Source organism: Toxorhynchites rutilus, chromosome 2 (assembly GCF_029784135.1).
Source record: "Toxorhynchites rutilus septentrionalis strain SRP chromosome 2, ASM2978413v1, whole genome shotgun sequence".
NCBI lineage: Eukaryota > Metazoa > Arthropoda > Insecta > Diptera > Culicidae > Toxorhynchites > Toxorhynchites rutilus.
The window spans coordinates 241,165,657-241,181,712 of record NC_073745.1 but is presented as its reverse complement, the minus strand read 5'-3'; the positions used below and the strand labels follow the sequence as shown (position 1 = coordinate 241,181,712).

Genomic DNA, 16,056 nt, shown 5'->3' with positions numbered 1-16,056 from the left:
ACTATGGTCATCTGTATTTTTTGTATTTTTTCTTGAAAGATGAGGCTTTTTTACATAACATATCCGAATATCAGAGAGGTGTTTTTTTCGTTTTCGAGTGATTTTGCAAAGTTAACATGTTTTCAGTTTCCGTTCAATATTCCTATGCGATTAGAATCCAATTTTTATGCATATGTGGTATTTCATGTGGCTTCAAATTAGTAAATCAATCATCTGAATTCGCCCGGTAGTTTGTAGTTTACAAGTCATGATTTAAAAAAAAATCATTTTTGAAAAAAAAGGAAAAATGATTTTTCGAACCATCGGTTAATTTAAAAAAATCATAACTCAATAACACAAAATAATGCATCTCTGGAATTTGGATATATTATCTAAAAAAAATCTTTTTTTTATCCCTTTTTGTTTTATTTTAGACTCATTAGCATTTTAGCTGTAACAGAGCCGAATTTTAATCGTGTACATGTCACATATTTATCATATCTATAATTAGCACATTACACAGTTTTTCGGCGTTAGAGTATTCCCTTCTATACCATTGCAAATGGTACACATTTACACAGTAGCCATTTAGGCGTAAGAGTTTTCTATCTGTTCTTCCATTATCCAGTTAAGACTGGACAGCAGAGACAGTCGTTGATCCATTGTTGAGTTATTTATAGAACAGCAGCCCGATGTTTCTTGCAGAGCAGAGCAGTTGTATGGATGAATCGATCTTATTTCGACCGTGGATCGATCTCCATCGCTGATGATTGTTGCGCGGACGTAGTTATTCTGTAACAACACAAAGATGGTCAATGGGGGCCACCTGAGTTTTGAACTCACGATCGATCGCTTACTAAGCGAACGCACAACCAATGTGGCTACGGAGACCCCCTAAAAAATCTTAGCTTTCAAGAAAAAATATAAAAAATAGAGCGCGAGACAATGTAAACCATAAAAAAACAATCGATAATTACAGGACCAAAACCCAAAATTCCTGCAAGTATAATATTTTTCGAAAAGAGACTAGCTAATTGGCTTCAATTTGATATGTCGATCATCTGAATCGGTGCAAAGGTTCAAAAGTTATGAGTTTTAAATGTTAATGAGTAAAGTAATTTTTGGAAAAAATTATCTTTTGGACCACCCTAAAATGGAAATGGTCACCTGATATGTAGATCATTCGAATCGGTACAGTAGTTCAAAATTTATGAATTTAAAAAAATAGTCATTTTTTTTAAAATTGCGAAAAAAATTATTTTTCGGCAACCTTAGGGTGGAAATGATCAGCCTAATGATAAAAAAACGGGTCTAATGTTTTGCGATGAAGAACAAAACTAACACTTTTCACGAAAATCTGAAAACTACTATATTGGTTTGACATGGAATGGCTGTATATAAACATTTCCATCGTACTTCTATGTGGATTGACACTATTTCCGTAACTCAAATAACCATTCAAGCCACTTACATGCTGTTAAATTATCTTGAAATTATAGAGAAATTGATTTCTAAACACAATTCTTAATAGAACGTAATATACACTACTTTGACCCATTGTCACCCCATCTAAGGGGTGAGATTGGGTCAACTTTCATTTAATCGTAGTTCAGTGAAAAAATAGTATTATTCAACATTTCCTTGGACACTTACGAGTGTTCATCAGAAGAGAACATTTCTACGTAATCAGGATTGTGTTTTACTTTAATTTACGATAGGTATTCAACAAAAAGTTCGAAAAATACCTTTTTTGACCCATTTTCACCCCTATCGATGGTATTTGATTTCTTTCATTTTAACAGGGAATCGTTCGTCAAAACTGAAAACAATTGGTGTGGCAACTTGAAAAACGAATTTATTTCTTTGCTAGCAAACATACAGACTGATAGTTGCATAAACTTTGCCGCAGGAAACAGTCAGCGGGATATTTTAGAACACAATGGGAGGGGTGTACGTGACTTGTGAAGACAGTACAGTATGTCAGATCAAATAAGAATGTTGAGATGTTTCCGGGTGTAATTAAAACATTTATTAAACATTGAACGAAAGTGTGTAACGATACAATTAGGTTAAACAATAGTTTCCGCTTAAGTGATAATGATAAAACGTGTTCAATGACTTTAGCGTGTCGGTTGTTTTTTCTTGTTTAATGGAACGATTTATTGGCTCACACAAAATAGATTCGTATTAATTCAAACCAACATGAAACGTTAAATGATGTTTGTTTTAAATTGCCTGTGCTGACTGTTAACCGTGTGTTCCATGTGACGCAACACACTCAATTCGACATTGTGCAACATTCTCACATTTTTCTACCTAAAAAAGAGCAACAAAAAGTGCAACACAGTTAAACCAATTCTCTTCGTACGGGATGCGAAACGGTATGTCTCCAAAACTGTGTACCGCAAAGAGAAAACTTCGGATTAAAGATAGGTTAAAATATGTCCTTCTTTTTTCGTTGAGATTATGTCTTTATGCAAATCATTTGAACCCGAGAGCTTCGGTTAGCTGATAGTTTGTTTCATCCAGGGCGGAATACGGTTCCGCAGGGCATCGCTAATGTGCCGATACATGATCAAGATAATCACCGGAATCGCTAGCTTGGGATTCTTGAAGAGATATAACCAGCACGCTATGGCGAATAGCGCCACATCTGTCAGGTGAGACAAAGTGGATTTGAGAGAGGTCTCTTCGGGGGTTGGTTCCCGGGTTCGTGATTGAGAGCGTGACCGTGGTTCGGGAGTTGAGGGAGGTGGTGTCGGGCCGGACGGTGCAGGTGGATTTTGAGGTTTAGGAGGAATTACAAAACTAGTCGACTGCTGTGGTGCAGACGGTTGCCGGTTAGAATCACCACGGAGTTTACCTCGTCTAGCTGCCTCATTCGGAGTATTGTCTAGGAGGGATTCTGCGTCACGAACTGCAGAATTACTTCGTGAACCTGGCTTAGAGACGATTCGCTTCCTACTATCACGTACAACGCCAGGGCTAAATGCAGGTTCTGGACGATTCAAAATCCTCACTGGTGGTGGTTGCTCCTGTGCAACAGAGGGAGGTCTCTGTCCTTGATCTTTATCGATCGAAGCGGATCGTTGCCGGAGAATTTTACTCTCACGAGCAGGCTTCCCCTTTATCACAGAACTCTCCGAGGCAAGCGACGGTGAACGGGACTTCGGAACTCGATATATTTCTTCAACTGGTAGCGGAGATCGCGAACCCGAGCGTGATCTTACGAAACGATCGTAGGAAGTGTCTCGCGAGCGATCTTTTTCATTGTGCTTGCGAACTTCATCCGGACTCATGTACATTGGCAGCTTGCGTGGTTTCTTCGATGTTTCCACTCGTTCAAGGATTTCTCCATAAAAGTCTGCAACCGCTCTTGATTCCTCTTCAGAGTTTTGTCTCGATTCAAGCCGTTTTTGGCGCACGACTTCCGCAACAATAGCTATGGATATCTCCTCTTGTGTTGGGCCTTGCTTCTCGCTCAAAGGAGCCTCTTGTTTTGTGTCAGTTGTTTCAACTTCGGGTGTCTTTTCCTTCTCCGGTTGTGGGCGTCGCTCTTCCTTCGTAGGTGATTTTCGTTCGAAAACATTCAATAAACTTTTTCTTTCTGGTTTGCTTGGGACAATTTTCTCCTTTTTCTCGTCTTTTGTAAGCATCTCGGTGGATGGTCGCTTCAAAATTGGCTTAGGCACAAAGTTCGGATCTGGCATTGGCAATGGTTTTGTAAGGACTTCAATCGCCTGACTCGGATCTGAATTTCTATATGGTGATGTCAGTTTCTGTCCGGGGTGATATGTATCCATTTCTTCGTCGTCGCTCTCCAGCTGCGATCTGCTCGATCGTGACATCTCGCGGAGTTTCAGCTCCTCGATCATCGAGTCCATTGATGATGCATTCGAAATATCTTCATCGATTTCTTCGATCGATTCCTCCTTCTTGAAATCGTCTTTATTTTCCTTCATTGCGATCGCTAATTCTTCCACTACCGTTTCCTCCATGTTCTCGGCCTTTTCCTCTGGAATTACCTCTTCGATCGCGCTGGAATGTTGTCTACCGTCACTCTCGAAGCTAGACTGCTTAACGATAGCTTCCTTGTCACCGGAAAGACGCCGACGCAAGCTGCTTCTACGGTCAGCCAAACGCGTCATCGCTGTTGCTTCCGGTCCAGTCTGTTGTTGTTGCTGTTGTTGAGGCGGGTGATCAGGCACTTGCTGAGCCTGTGGTAGTTCAACGACCCCAAAGCTTCTCCTGCGTTCGTTTTCTTTCCGTTGATTTTCGGATTCCTCCATCGCTACCGCCTGGTAGAAGCGTGCCATCGCTCGCTCGTAGAGCAATTCGGTGGAGCTAACAGCAGGACGCATCGCAGGTGCCGGCGGAGGATCCACGTTGAGTTCGGGTGCCGACAGGGATAATGGTGGTGGCGGGGCAACCAATTCGTCTAGTTCAAAATCGAAGGTTGAGTTTCCTATGGGTAGCAAGAGCAAAAACAATATATTAGACACTAGCATTACTGAGTAAAAATAAACTGTTCGATTGGATCTCTTCCAGGTATGTGAAGCTCACAGACAGACCTAAAGTGCAACGGTTATCCGACAAATGGATGACAGGCATGGATGGCTAATCTACAGTCACAGAGATGCGATTACACCATAATAATCTTACCGGAACCGATCGGTACGGAGCGAATCGGGCGAAAGCCCGGAAGACGTTTGTTAACTATCTGAAATGTGCGACGGGACGAATACTCCTCCCGATGAGGGCGGGAATTTGGCAATGATCGGGCGTTGCTCTGCTTATTGATGGCTAGAAGAAAATATGATAAGCATTATGCTATCCGAATAAATAGTTATCGATCACATATGATTTTTGAAATGGGAGCTCGTGAATCGTTGGTAGAGTATGACGAGGAGATCAATGTGCTTTTATTAATAGATGACAAATTGTATTTTCCAAATCTCTTCACCCGTACACACATATACATTTTCCTAGTGCCAAAATATTTAACGTGAATAGCAAAACATGATTTCATCATTAAGCCGCCAAATTCGTGACGCTTTTAACCCGCAGATTAACGGCTATTTTTTACCCCTGGCAGTCCATTCATGTAAGTCAATTACGCGGTGAACGGTAATAAATTTTAATCTTCTGTTTGCATTGGCAGGCGGAACAACTCGTGAATGAACATCTGTTCCAGTGACAACATTTTCGCCGCTTCTGTTTTTTGCACATATTGGTGCTCCAAGGGGCAAGCAGATGGTGATGCCAAGATCATCTCAATCTATGAAATGCATGGACTACGGGATCTTATGGCGGGTTTACATTAGGGAGATCTATAGCTATAGATGGATTTATTGACCCGAAAATAGATGTAAACGGGTGAGAATATATATGATACACTTCTTCGAGGTGTATATGTATAGAATGTATAGAATAAATTCATGCATATGTAAACGCTATATGCTCACTGGTGAGAAATCACTAAAGTTGGATGCAGTTCTGCTTCAGGTGAATAAATTCACCGAAAATATGAAAATATTCATTATATAAGTTCGCGCTAGTGTAAACGGTTGATGCTATTTCTATAAATCTCATAATATTTCTTCACACGAATATATCACTAGTCTAAACCCTCCCTTATATACACAAAATGTCGTCTGAAAATTCATTAATTTAAGAGATGTGTTATTCGTCCTATTTTCTCACTTACTAGCTGACCCGGCAAGCTTCGTCCCGCCCAAAATTTATTTTTCGTTATCACATTCACGTTTTCTTACTAAGCGCACGTTCATGGGTTCAATCGCAGAACTGTTCATTGAATAATTTTCTAATCTACCCTTTAAAATTACCTTTTACTATGAAATTCCTAGTACTTCTACCAAAACTCGTCATTATAATATCAGATTATTTTCAGACACAATTCTCGTTCAAGATTTTTTAGCCACTTGCAAATAACATGTTTATCCGTTACATGGAATTTATGTTTGATACAGAAAATATGATAGAGTATATATATTTCTTTATTCTTTATTTTTGAGACTTTCAGCCTCCTGGACTGGTTCGTCTCAGATGATAGAATAAAGACAGCCCTAAATCGGACAATTACTTTCTCAAGTTTTGCTCTCATCAACACATTCGGTGATCCATTTTTATTTATATACATAGAAGAAGATATAGGAGTACGTTTTACCACACTATCAGCTCCGCTTCCTTCAGTGAGAGGGGAGGAGTGTCTATCTACCATATGAACGTTTCGTGCCCCCTAGAACCTTCACATGCCGAATTCGGCTCCATTTGCTTGATTAGTTTTCGAGTTATGCAGAAATTTGTGTTTCATTTGTAAGGCAGCTCCTCTTTAAAGAGGGGGTGGAGTGTCTTACCACCGTAAAAACATTTATTGCACCCTAAAACTTCCACATGCCAAATTTAGTTTCATTTGATTGATTAATTCTCGAGTAATGCAGAAATTGTTGTTTCATTTGTATGGCAGCCCCCCCTCCCCCCTTAGAGAGGGAGGAGAAGTGTTGATTCACCATAGAAACGTTTCGTGCCCCCTAAAACCTCCATATGCCTAATTTGGTTTTATTTGCTTGATTAATTATTGAGTTATGCAGAAATTGGTGTTTCGTATGTATGGCAGCTCCCCCTTAGAGAGGGGGTGGAGTGTCTAACAACCGTAATAACATTTATTGCACCCTGAAACCTCCACATGCCAGATTTGGTTTCATATTCTTGATTAATTCTCGAGTAATGCAGAAATTTGTGTTTCATTTGTATGGCAGCCCCCCTTAGAGAGGGGGGGTGGAGTGTCTAACCACCATAGAAATATTTATTGCACCCTAAAACCTCCATATGCCTAATTCGGTTTTATTTGCGTGATTAATTTCCGAGTGATGCAGAAATTTGTGTTTCATTCGTATGGTAGCCCCCCCTTAGAGAGGGGGCAGGGGTCTCAAACTAACCCGAAACCTTCCCCGGCCCCAAAAAACCCCTACACACCAATTTTCATGTCGATCGGTTTAGTAGTTTCCGAGTCCATAAGAATCAGACAGACAGTCAGAAATCCATTGTGGAGGTTCAACCCGATGTAGTATACAATTTCTATCACTTTGGGGCACTTGTGATATATTTCGGAATGAAAGAACTCAGGCACATTCCACTAATATAAATATCACTATATTCTTAGTTCCGTCCTCGCGTGCATTCGACACTTGTTAACTTGATTGGTTGGAAATGTAAAAGACCTCTTGCTTGCATTCGACATGTACTTTTTATAATGCTTAAACTAAAACTCTACACAAGGTAGCTTCTATTCTAGAGGAGGAGGAGCCAGCAAGGAAATATGTGAGCGCGTTCGATTGGTTCGAACGGGTCAATACGGAGAACAAAAGGGTAGTGGTTGTTTCTGTGTGTTGTCATTTCACACTTGGTTGAAGTGGGTTAGTTCTGCATAATGTTACGCTGCAAGGGTGAGTGGTTGTTATTTAATATTATCGTATGCAGCTGTGAGCTTGTGACATAAAAATGCATTTGGCCTACAAACATGTATGACGATAATTTATGGCGTGGGAATGAATTTGTGGGAATAGGATCGTTGGGATTTTATGACAAGTGGGAAAGGATAATGGTAATAGGTTATCCCGCTACACCATCCCTCTTTGGGAGAATGATGTAACCGGGTGGAATCATTTATTATTATTATATTCATTATTATTGGGTGTTATAGCTTCTCCTCTTACATATGGTTATCTAACTATATTTACAGGTTGTGATAAATTCGTAAATTTAATTATATAGTGTATTTAATTTATAATAGTTTTAATTTGTTCTGTGATGCTTATTGTATAATATTTGTATTTAATGATTGTCGATAATTATGATGATAATAACAGTGATGATTTTAATAATAATTATAATTGGGAAATAATTGAGTAAAAATGAACTTAATCTCTGATACGTACCAAATTTCTAATACCCCCTTCCCCCTAACGGAGGAGGGAATTATAAGTAATTAATCTATTTTTATGTACAGTATGAGTGTTTTGGGTTTTCTCATCTAATAATGTCGCGTTTGGGTGATTTATTGATATGACCTTGTATGGTCCTTGATATACCTTGTCTAGTTTTCTTCTGTTTTCGTTAGTCATCATAACTAAATCATTCTCATGTATTTGTATTGGGTTTGTATCTTTCTGCTGATCTTCACGACGCTTTTGTTTGATTCTGTCAATTATTTCTTTTGCTGATTTTGTTGCCGTTTTGAGTTTGAATTGTAATTCTTTATGATATTGCTCGATATTGTATACGGGTTCAATGTGTGATTTTAGGTTGTATGGCAGTGTTGCGTTTCTGCCGAAAACTAATTCAAAAGGTGTGTATGAAAAATCTGTATGCGGAGTGGTGTTGTAACAGAATGCGTAGTAAGGCAACCAATCATCCCAGTCGCTCTGCGATGGGTTGATGAATTGTCTCACGTATTCATTAAGACAACGATGGTTTCTTTCTAAACTTCCGATTGATTGCGGGTGATAGGGGGTAGAAAATTTTTGTTGAATTTGGAGTAATTTTGAAATATTGTCAAATAATTCATTCTTGTATTCGGTTCCTTGATCAGTTTGAACAATTGACGGAGTACCGTATACGAGAATGCAATTTTCTATAAATGCTCTCGCTATTGTGGATGCTTGTTTGTCTGGGGTTGGTTTTATTATTACGTATTTGGAGAGGTTACATTGGATAGTTAATGCATATCTATTTCCTGAATTAGATTTGTTAAAAGGTCCGATAGTGTCAATAGATACACAATCAAAAGGTTTTTCTGGGGTGGGTATTTTTATAAAGTTTTCCTTGGTCGGGGTTTTGTGTTTATTTTGTTTGCATTGTATACAATTTCTAACATATTCATAAATTTCTGATTTCATTTTGCTCCAGGAATAGAGTCTACTGAGCTTTTTATATAATCGATTGGCACCTATATGTCCTCCAATTGGTGCATCATGATAATTTTTCAGGATTTTTAATTTTTCTTCTTGGCTTTCTATCACACGCTTGGGTGTGTAGAGCACTATTTGCAAGTCTTTTAGCGAGTCGTTACAAGTCTTCTTGAAGAATTGAACGCTGCATAATTGGAATATCACGCTTGATAACGCTAGAGCTATCGCGCTTATTCTTAATTTTTTGGCCATATTTTCAACTTTCTGTAATAGATTCCCTAAGGTCTCTTTCGAGTTGCTTGCAATTTTTGTATTTGTCGACATTAATTCTTTGAATCCTGTTTTATTTTTAATTGCGCATTTCATATTATTAAATTCATTCTCGCTAGCGTTTTCATTATCTTCGAGTGCGCGTCCGCATTGAAGTTTGGGTAGTTTTTCCCATTCGGTTGGTTCAACTGCCTCGTATACTTTGAGTTGATCAGGCTCATTGACATCGAGTACAGTGTTATTATTCAAATGTTCGTATTCCGTCTGATTCATATTTTGTTCTTTTCTTGTCATTGCTCTCGTTTGAACGGCTAGGACGTTTATTGTTTTCAAAGTTTCAGAATCAATTGCTATTCGTGATAATGCGTCGGCAGTTACGTTTAGTTTTCCTTGTACATATTGTACGTCAAAATTAAATTCCTCTAAATCTAGTCTCATTCGTGTTAATTTGGAAGATGGATTCTTCATTGAAAAAAGGTAAACAAGCGGTCTGTGGTCTGTTTTTACCGTGAATTTTCTTCCGTATAAGTATGGTCTAAAGAATGTTATTGCCCAATGAATGGCAGTAAGTTCCTGTTCAATTGTTGATTTATTTGCTTCACCTTTGGTGAAGGCTTTACTTGCGTAAGCGATCGGTAATTCGATTCCATCGCAATCTTGGGCCAATACTGCGCCACAGGCAGTCTTTGATGCATCGGTTATTAGTGTGAATTCTTTTTTAAAATCGGGAAATTGTAAAATTGTGGGAGAAATCAGTGCTGATTTTAAAGAATTGAATGCTTGCTGACATTCAGAGCTCCAATCGAAGACTGCATTTTTTCGAAGGAGTTTGTTTAAGGGATGCGCAATTTGGGCAAAATTTTTAATAAATCTTCTATAATAGTTGCAAAAAGCAACGAATCGACGGACTTCATCCGATGTGTTTGGTGTAGGGTAATTTAATATGACTGAAAATTTTGATTTATCTGGTTGGATGCCAGATGCGGATATATTATGACCTAGGTATGTGACATCTGGTCTAAAGAATGAGCATTTTGCGGGGTTAAGTTTCAAATTATATTTTTGGAGTTGTTTAAAAACTTTTTCCAAATTACTTAAATGATGATTTATGGAACATCCGACTACTATAATGTCGTCAATGTAAAGGAAAGCACACTCTGGTGGTAAGCCGCTGAGTGCAATTGTCATCATTCTTTGGAAGCTGTTTGGGGAAATATTTAATCCGAAAGGTAGTCTATTGAATTCGAAATGACCGTTTGAAGTAGAGAATGCTGTTAGTTTTTTGGAATTTTCGTCAAGTTCTATTTGGTGGAAACCTGACATTAGGTCTAGAGTAGTAAAGTATTTGGCTCTTCCTAAATGATCGAGTATTTCATCTATTCTTGGAAGGGGAAATTTATCTGGTGTAATTTTTTTGTTGAGCTGGCGAAAGTCTACCACTAATCGCCACTTTTTATCTTGTGTATTAGATTTTTTTGGCACTAAAAGTATAGGGGAATTATATGGAGAGGTTGATGGTTGGATGATTCTGTTTTCTAACATATTTGATATTTGTTTATTTATTTCTGTTATTTGGGCCTCTGGAGTTCGATAATTTTTTATGTAGACGGGGTTTTTGTCGTTGAGTTGAATGTTTTGTTTATAAAAGTTGTTGGTAGTTAAGAAGTCATCTTTTAAAGCGAATATTTCGTTATAGTTTCTGCAGAGATTTATCAGTTTGTGTTGGGCTTCACGGGGAGTGTTAGTTAGATTTAATTCTTCAGTTAATTTTGGTATACGATTAGGGTTGTTAGTTGTGTTGTGGTTGATTGTAAAATGTGTTAACGGTTGGGTTAGTGGCTTGAAATTTTTGGGTAGAAGTATTTCAGACGTATTGGTATTAATGATTTTAACGAATTGTGTTTTAGAGTTAACTATGGAATTTGCGCAAAATACTCCAGGTTTGATTTCTTGAGAAATTATGACAGTGTCTTCTTTTATATGTGGAATTTTTATTTCTTTGATAATCTGGCATCTGGGGGGGATGACTAGATGATCGTCCCATGTGTCATGGATCGGTACTTCTAGATTAGTCTCATTGAAGAAAAAGGATAGTAACCATGTCTTCAAACACAGATTACATTCATATTTTGTTAAAAAGTCTTTTCCTAGAATGCCGTCAGCTGTAATTGGGAATTGTTTATTCACCAAATGGAATTGGTGTGGAATTTTATTATTTTCTATAAGTAGACTAGTGTTGGTACTACCTATTGTTTCAAGTTTGCCTTCGGTCACGCCGTTTATTATGCATGTATTATTTTTGTTAATTTTCTGGGTACGTTTGATCAAATTTTCCTTTAGGATTGATATATCTGCCCCTGTATCAAGAATAAGAACGCATGGTTGTTCGCACATGCTTAATTTAACTATAATAAACATTGAACAAGTAATATTTAGGTTGAAAATATTTGATGTTGATTTCGGTTTTCCTCCTGTTCTTCGTCCGACAACGCGCGGAGGTTCGCAGCCGGGTTTTCGGAGTTTTCCGCAATTCTAATGAAATGTTGCGGTCTGTTGTAATAGTTTTGGCTGCCATTGCCTCTAAAGTTTCTGTTTTGGTTAGGGAAATTCTGTTGATGATATTGGCGATTTTGGTTAAAATTTTGGTTTTGTTGAGGTTGATTATTGAATCTACCACCTCTTCCTCTATAGTTATTAAAATTTCTACTACGATTGTTCTGGTTGAAACGGTTAGGGTGCGGGTAGGGCGGTTGTCGCTGCCCGCGATTGTAAATAAGCACATTTGCTGATTTGGTTGTCAGCGATTTATATTTATTGACCTTCTCTACTGCGTCAGCTATGCTGGTGAAGGCTCCCGCACGTAATATAGTTTTTAATTCAGGGTTATCAATGCCTTCAATGAGGGCATCGATTCCTGCTTGGCAAGCGAGTTTTGCTGCTCGTTGCGGTGGTGTCTCTTCCTTGATGTGTAAGTCGATGAGTTGTTCGGTCAGCTCTTCAACTTCCTTACATAATTCGTCTGCTGACTGTTTTTTTATAGACTTCAACTTCGCTAATATGCTGTCGGCGCTAGTCTTTGATATACATGTAGTTTTTAAATTTGTTAGCAGTGAAGGTATATCCACGCTATTATTAATTGCTCTTCGGGCCTTTTTGTCGAGTCTGGTCAGTAGGAATTGATATACCAACGCTTTGTTTGCGCTGGGGGAGATCTCATTTAGTAGTGTGGCTGCACTGATGAACATATCGAGTCCATCAGGTGAGCCGTCGTAGATTGGCACCATTGCGGCTGCCTCTTTGTAATCGAATTTGGACATTTTCGGTTTTTGTATTCCAACAACGAACAATATCGCAAGAGCTACTTCTTTGAAAGATTTTTGTTTAATGATAATGTTTATTTTATTTCTAATATCTTGATATATTAGATTAGCATTTTCGGCAAGCAATAACAATTCTTCAGCCTCTTTATTGTGTACGAGAGGGTCTACTATTGTTTTAATATCTTCAGCTAATTTTTCAGCTTCTGCGAGCTTGGTTCTCAATGTAGCTTTTCTTAACTTTTTAGTTTGCTCGGATCGCAGTGATTTTGCAATTACTTGTAATTTCTGTATTTTGTTTTCTATTAAACTTGCCATTAAATTAAAGGCGAAATTTTTTTTATTTCTGTTTTTGTTGATGTCTACAACAAGTAGTCTTACAGCTTAGCACATATTTTACATGAACATTTTGTGTTTTTTTTTTTTTTCATTAACAATTTTTACTTCAAAAATTTTTTTTTTTTCATATTTTACATCTTATAATTGACTTACCATCTCTGTCGGCGGTATCCTACTACAGTATCAGTAAGGCTGAGCTTTGTGAAAGGTGTCACATAGATGGTTGCTCCATGGATGTCTTCAATTTTGATATTGAAACCTCTTTTCGGCTGCTTCGGGTGTTGCTTCCTATATTGCCGCCATCCGATTTTTTCCACTAATGCGATGTGTTCCGCTTGGGCCTCCGCCTGGGCCAAGATGTCCTTGATGTTCTCGTTCCACATGTTTAGTTTTTCCAATGGTCACTAGTTCGTGTAATGAGTTTCTATTGGTTCGTTCACATGGGTGGTTAGCACAGTTCCGTTTATTAGTTCACTTTGGTCTCGTTGGCACGTCTTCGTTGATTAGTTCGCTTTGTTCAAATTTTGAAAAAAAAAATAGTTCACTTCTGCCCTTTATACCTGGTTGAGCTGTGCCGCTCTCACTGCTCGGGAGGCTACTCTCTCCGAGTGATTCTTATAAAACGTGTGCATTAACCGCACAACACCGTAACCTAACGCAGCACCAGCAAGGATGCATAAAGCAATCGTTTGCGGTGAACTCGACACTGGGGCGCTCGACACTATCTCGTCTGCCGAGAAAAAGCCCATTTTTGAACGTTCACTGTTTCGTCAAAACAAAAAAATTGTTTGGTTTCACTCATAGCCGAAGATTCAGGCTAAAGTCTCGGTCGCCATGTGGAGGTTCAACCCGATGTAGTATACAATTTCTATCACTTTGGGGCACTTGTGATATATTTCGGAATGAAAGAACTCAGGCACATTCCACTAATATAAATATCACTATATTCTTAGTTCCGTCCTCGCGTGCATTCGACACTTGTTAACTTGATTGGTTGGAAATGTAAAAGACCTCTTGCTTGCATTCGACATGTACTTTTTATAATGCTTAAACTAAAACTCTACACAAGGTAGCTTCTATTCTAGAGGAGGAGGAGCCAGCAAGGAAATATGTGAGCGCGTTCGATTGGTTCGAACGGGTCAATACGGAGAACAAAAGGGTAGTGGTTGTTTCTGTGTGTTGTCATTTCACACTTGGTTGAAGTGGGTTAGTTCTGCATAATGTTACGCTGCAAGGGTGAGTGGTTGTTATTTAATATTATCGTATGCAGCTGTGAGCTTGTGACATAAAAATGCATTTGGCCTACAAACATGTATGACGATAATTTATGGCGTGGGAATGAATTTGTGGGAATAGGATCGTTGGGATTTTATGACAAGTGGGAAAGGATAATGGTAATAGGTTATCCCGCTACACCATTTTTATATAAGGTACACCGGGGCATGTTGAAATTCGGGGTAAGTTAAAACGGGAATCATGACTTTCACTAGGAATGATGGATTGACGCGATAAAAATATATAAAGTAAAAATTATCTTTCAGTCCACCTTATGACAGCCATTACCAGAATATTGGAATGCATTAACGCAATCCGCGCCTTTGTTCACTCTTACTTGATCCGTGAAATCAAAACAAACATTTTTGCGCGCTGACAGAATCGGTCCAAAAACACTGATTTTCTCAAAAATACCGCCCGAATCGCACGTCAGGTAATCAAATAGGAATAACCAAGTGTAGTGGTTTTGAAAACCAAACTGAAAAATCTTTTTCCGTATAGCTCTGAGCGTTCAAACTCACCCCATGTTTTTTCCAACCCTGGGGTAAATTGAAACCAGTGAAAATCCACTATTTTTAAAACATTACTGCAGATGCCGGACGTTATTTGTCGATGATTACTGTATGATTGAATGATAATAAATTAAAAACATATGAATCATTTATATTTCGTTCCTCAGTATGTTCTACATAATTTCTGAATACACGGACATAATACAAGTAAAATTTGTTAGTTTTGCAACTAGGGGTCGTTCAAATATTACGTAACGCATTTTTTTACTATTTTAGACTCCTTCTTCCCTACACAACATGAAACAAATCGTCATTTGCATAAAAATGTTTAGATTTTGTTGGATTTATTCCTAAACAATTTTGGACAAGCCATCCCCTCCTCCCTTTTCGAGTGTTTTACGTAATATTTGAATATTTGAATGATCCCATAAACCTCAATTGTGGCCGTTTCGTGTGGCTCTACTCTGACATGGCCGTCTAAAATAATATTCTTGATGTTATTGTTTCGTATATTAATTTGTAGTATGTTGTGTCCATTTTGTGTGTATTAGACTACTCCCCCACATCTCACGTATACCAAAACCCTTTTTTCCAAATGTTTATATGTAATTCTTTCAATTTAGTGTTTCATAAATCAGTTGTAGATAGTTCGAGAAGCAAAACCGCACATTAAACTCATGATAATTCAGCGTTTCAACTTACCCCGCTCTACGAGACAACGGGAAACAATACATATGAGAACTAAACATTTTTAAAATTGATATTTTCCGAAGCATCCAGTGTGAATTCCTATTTTTTATCGAAACTTATCTGTTATACCTTGTATATGCTGCAAACAGATTTCAATTTAGTGATCTAGTGATTTTTTAAGATAACTTTCAAGTTGAACTTCAAAAAAATCGTTCCAACTTGCCCCGGTGTACCTTATATAGATTGTATTGAGTGCGTATATATGATTTCGTAATTTTCACTAAAAACTAAATAAAAGAGAATAAAAATTTGATTTCAGATATTTTCTCATTCAAAGTGTACTTCATTTGTTGTTACTACATTCGTCTATATTTAAGGCAATTCGGGGGTTTCTTACCTGGAGATATGATATTCAATTCAGTTCTAATTTTGATGCTTTTTTTAACAAGTAAAACGCTAGTCAGTAGCCGACTGTTTCGGCGACTGAACGTGCACAACATCTTCCTGATACACATAAACTAGCGTTGGCAGAAAACATATCATCTTCGTTAGAAAAAATGCTTTTTTTCATATGTTGAAGGGCGAAATGAACAAATAAAAGCCGGGGCTCTGGCAACCCTATCCCATCCAATGCAAATTGAGCGTGGGCAGCATAAAACAGGGCTCGCGCTTAGGAGGCTCACGTATTGTTTAATGTTTGGAGTCATATATATATGTATATATATATATATATATATATATATA

At 38.0% G+C, this 16,056-nt stretch overlaps 1 protein-coding gene across 2 annotated transcripts in view; it reads right to left on the bottom strand.

Annotated features, from left to right (window-relative positions):
* Positions 1–1,814: 1,814 nt before the first annotated feature.
* LOC129765244 (titin) overlaps positions 1,815–16,056 on the bottom strand; it is a 28,424-nt gene continuing 14,182 nt past the window's right edge. Inside the window, exons 3-4 of one of the 2 annotated variants that reach the window (XM_055765339.1) lie at positions 4,642–4,782; positions 1,815–4,444 (exon numbers count right to left, since the gene is read on the bottom strand). In XM_055765339.1, the coding sequence (XP_055621314.1) occupies positions 2,484–4,444; positions 4,642–4,782 (2,102 nt within the window). In that variant the 3' untranslated portion in view covers positions 1,815–2,483. The remainder of the gene's footprint in view (positions 4,445–4,641; positions 4,783–16,056) is intronic. The other variant, XM_055765340.1, reaches the window with a different exon arrangement.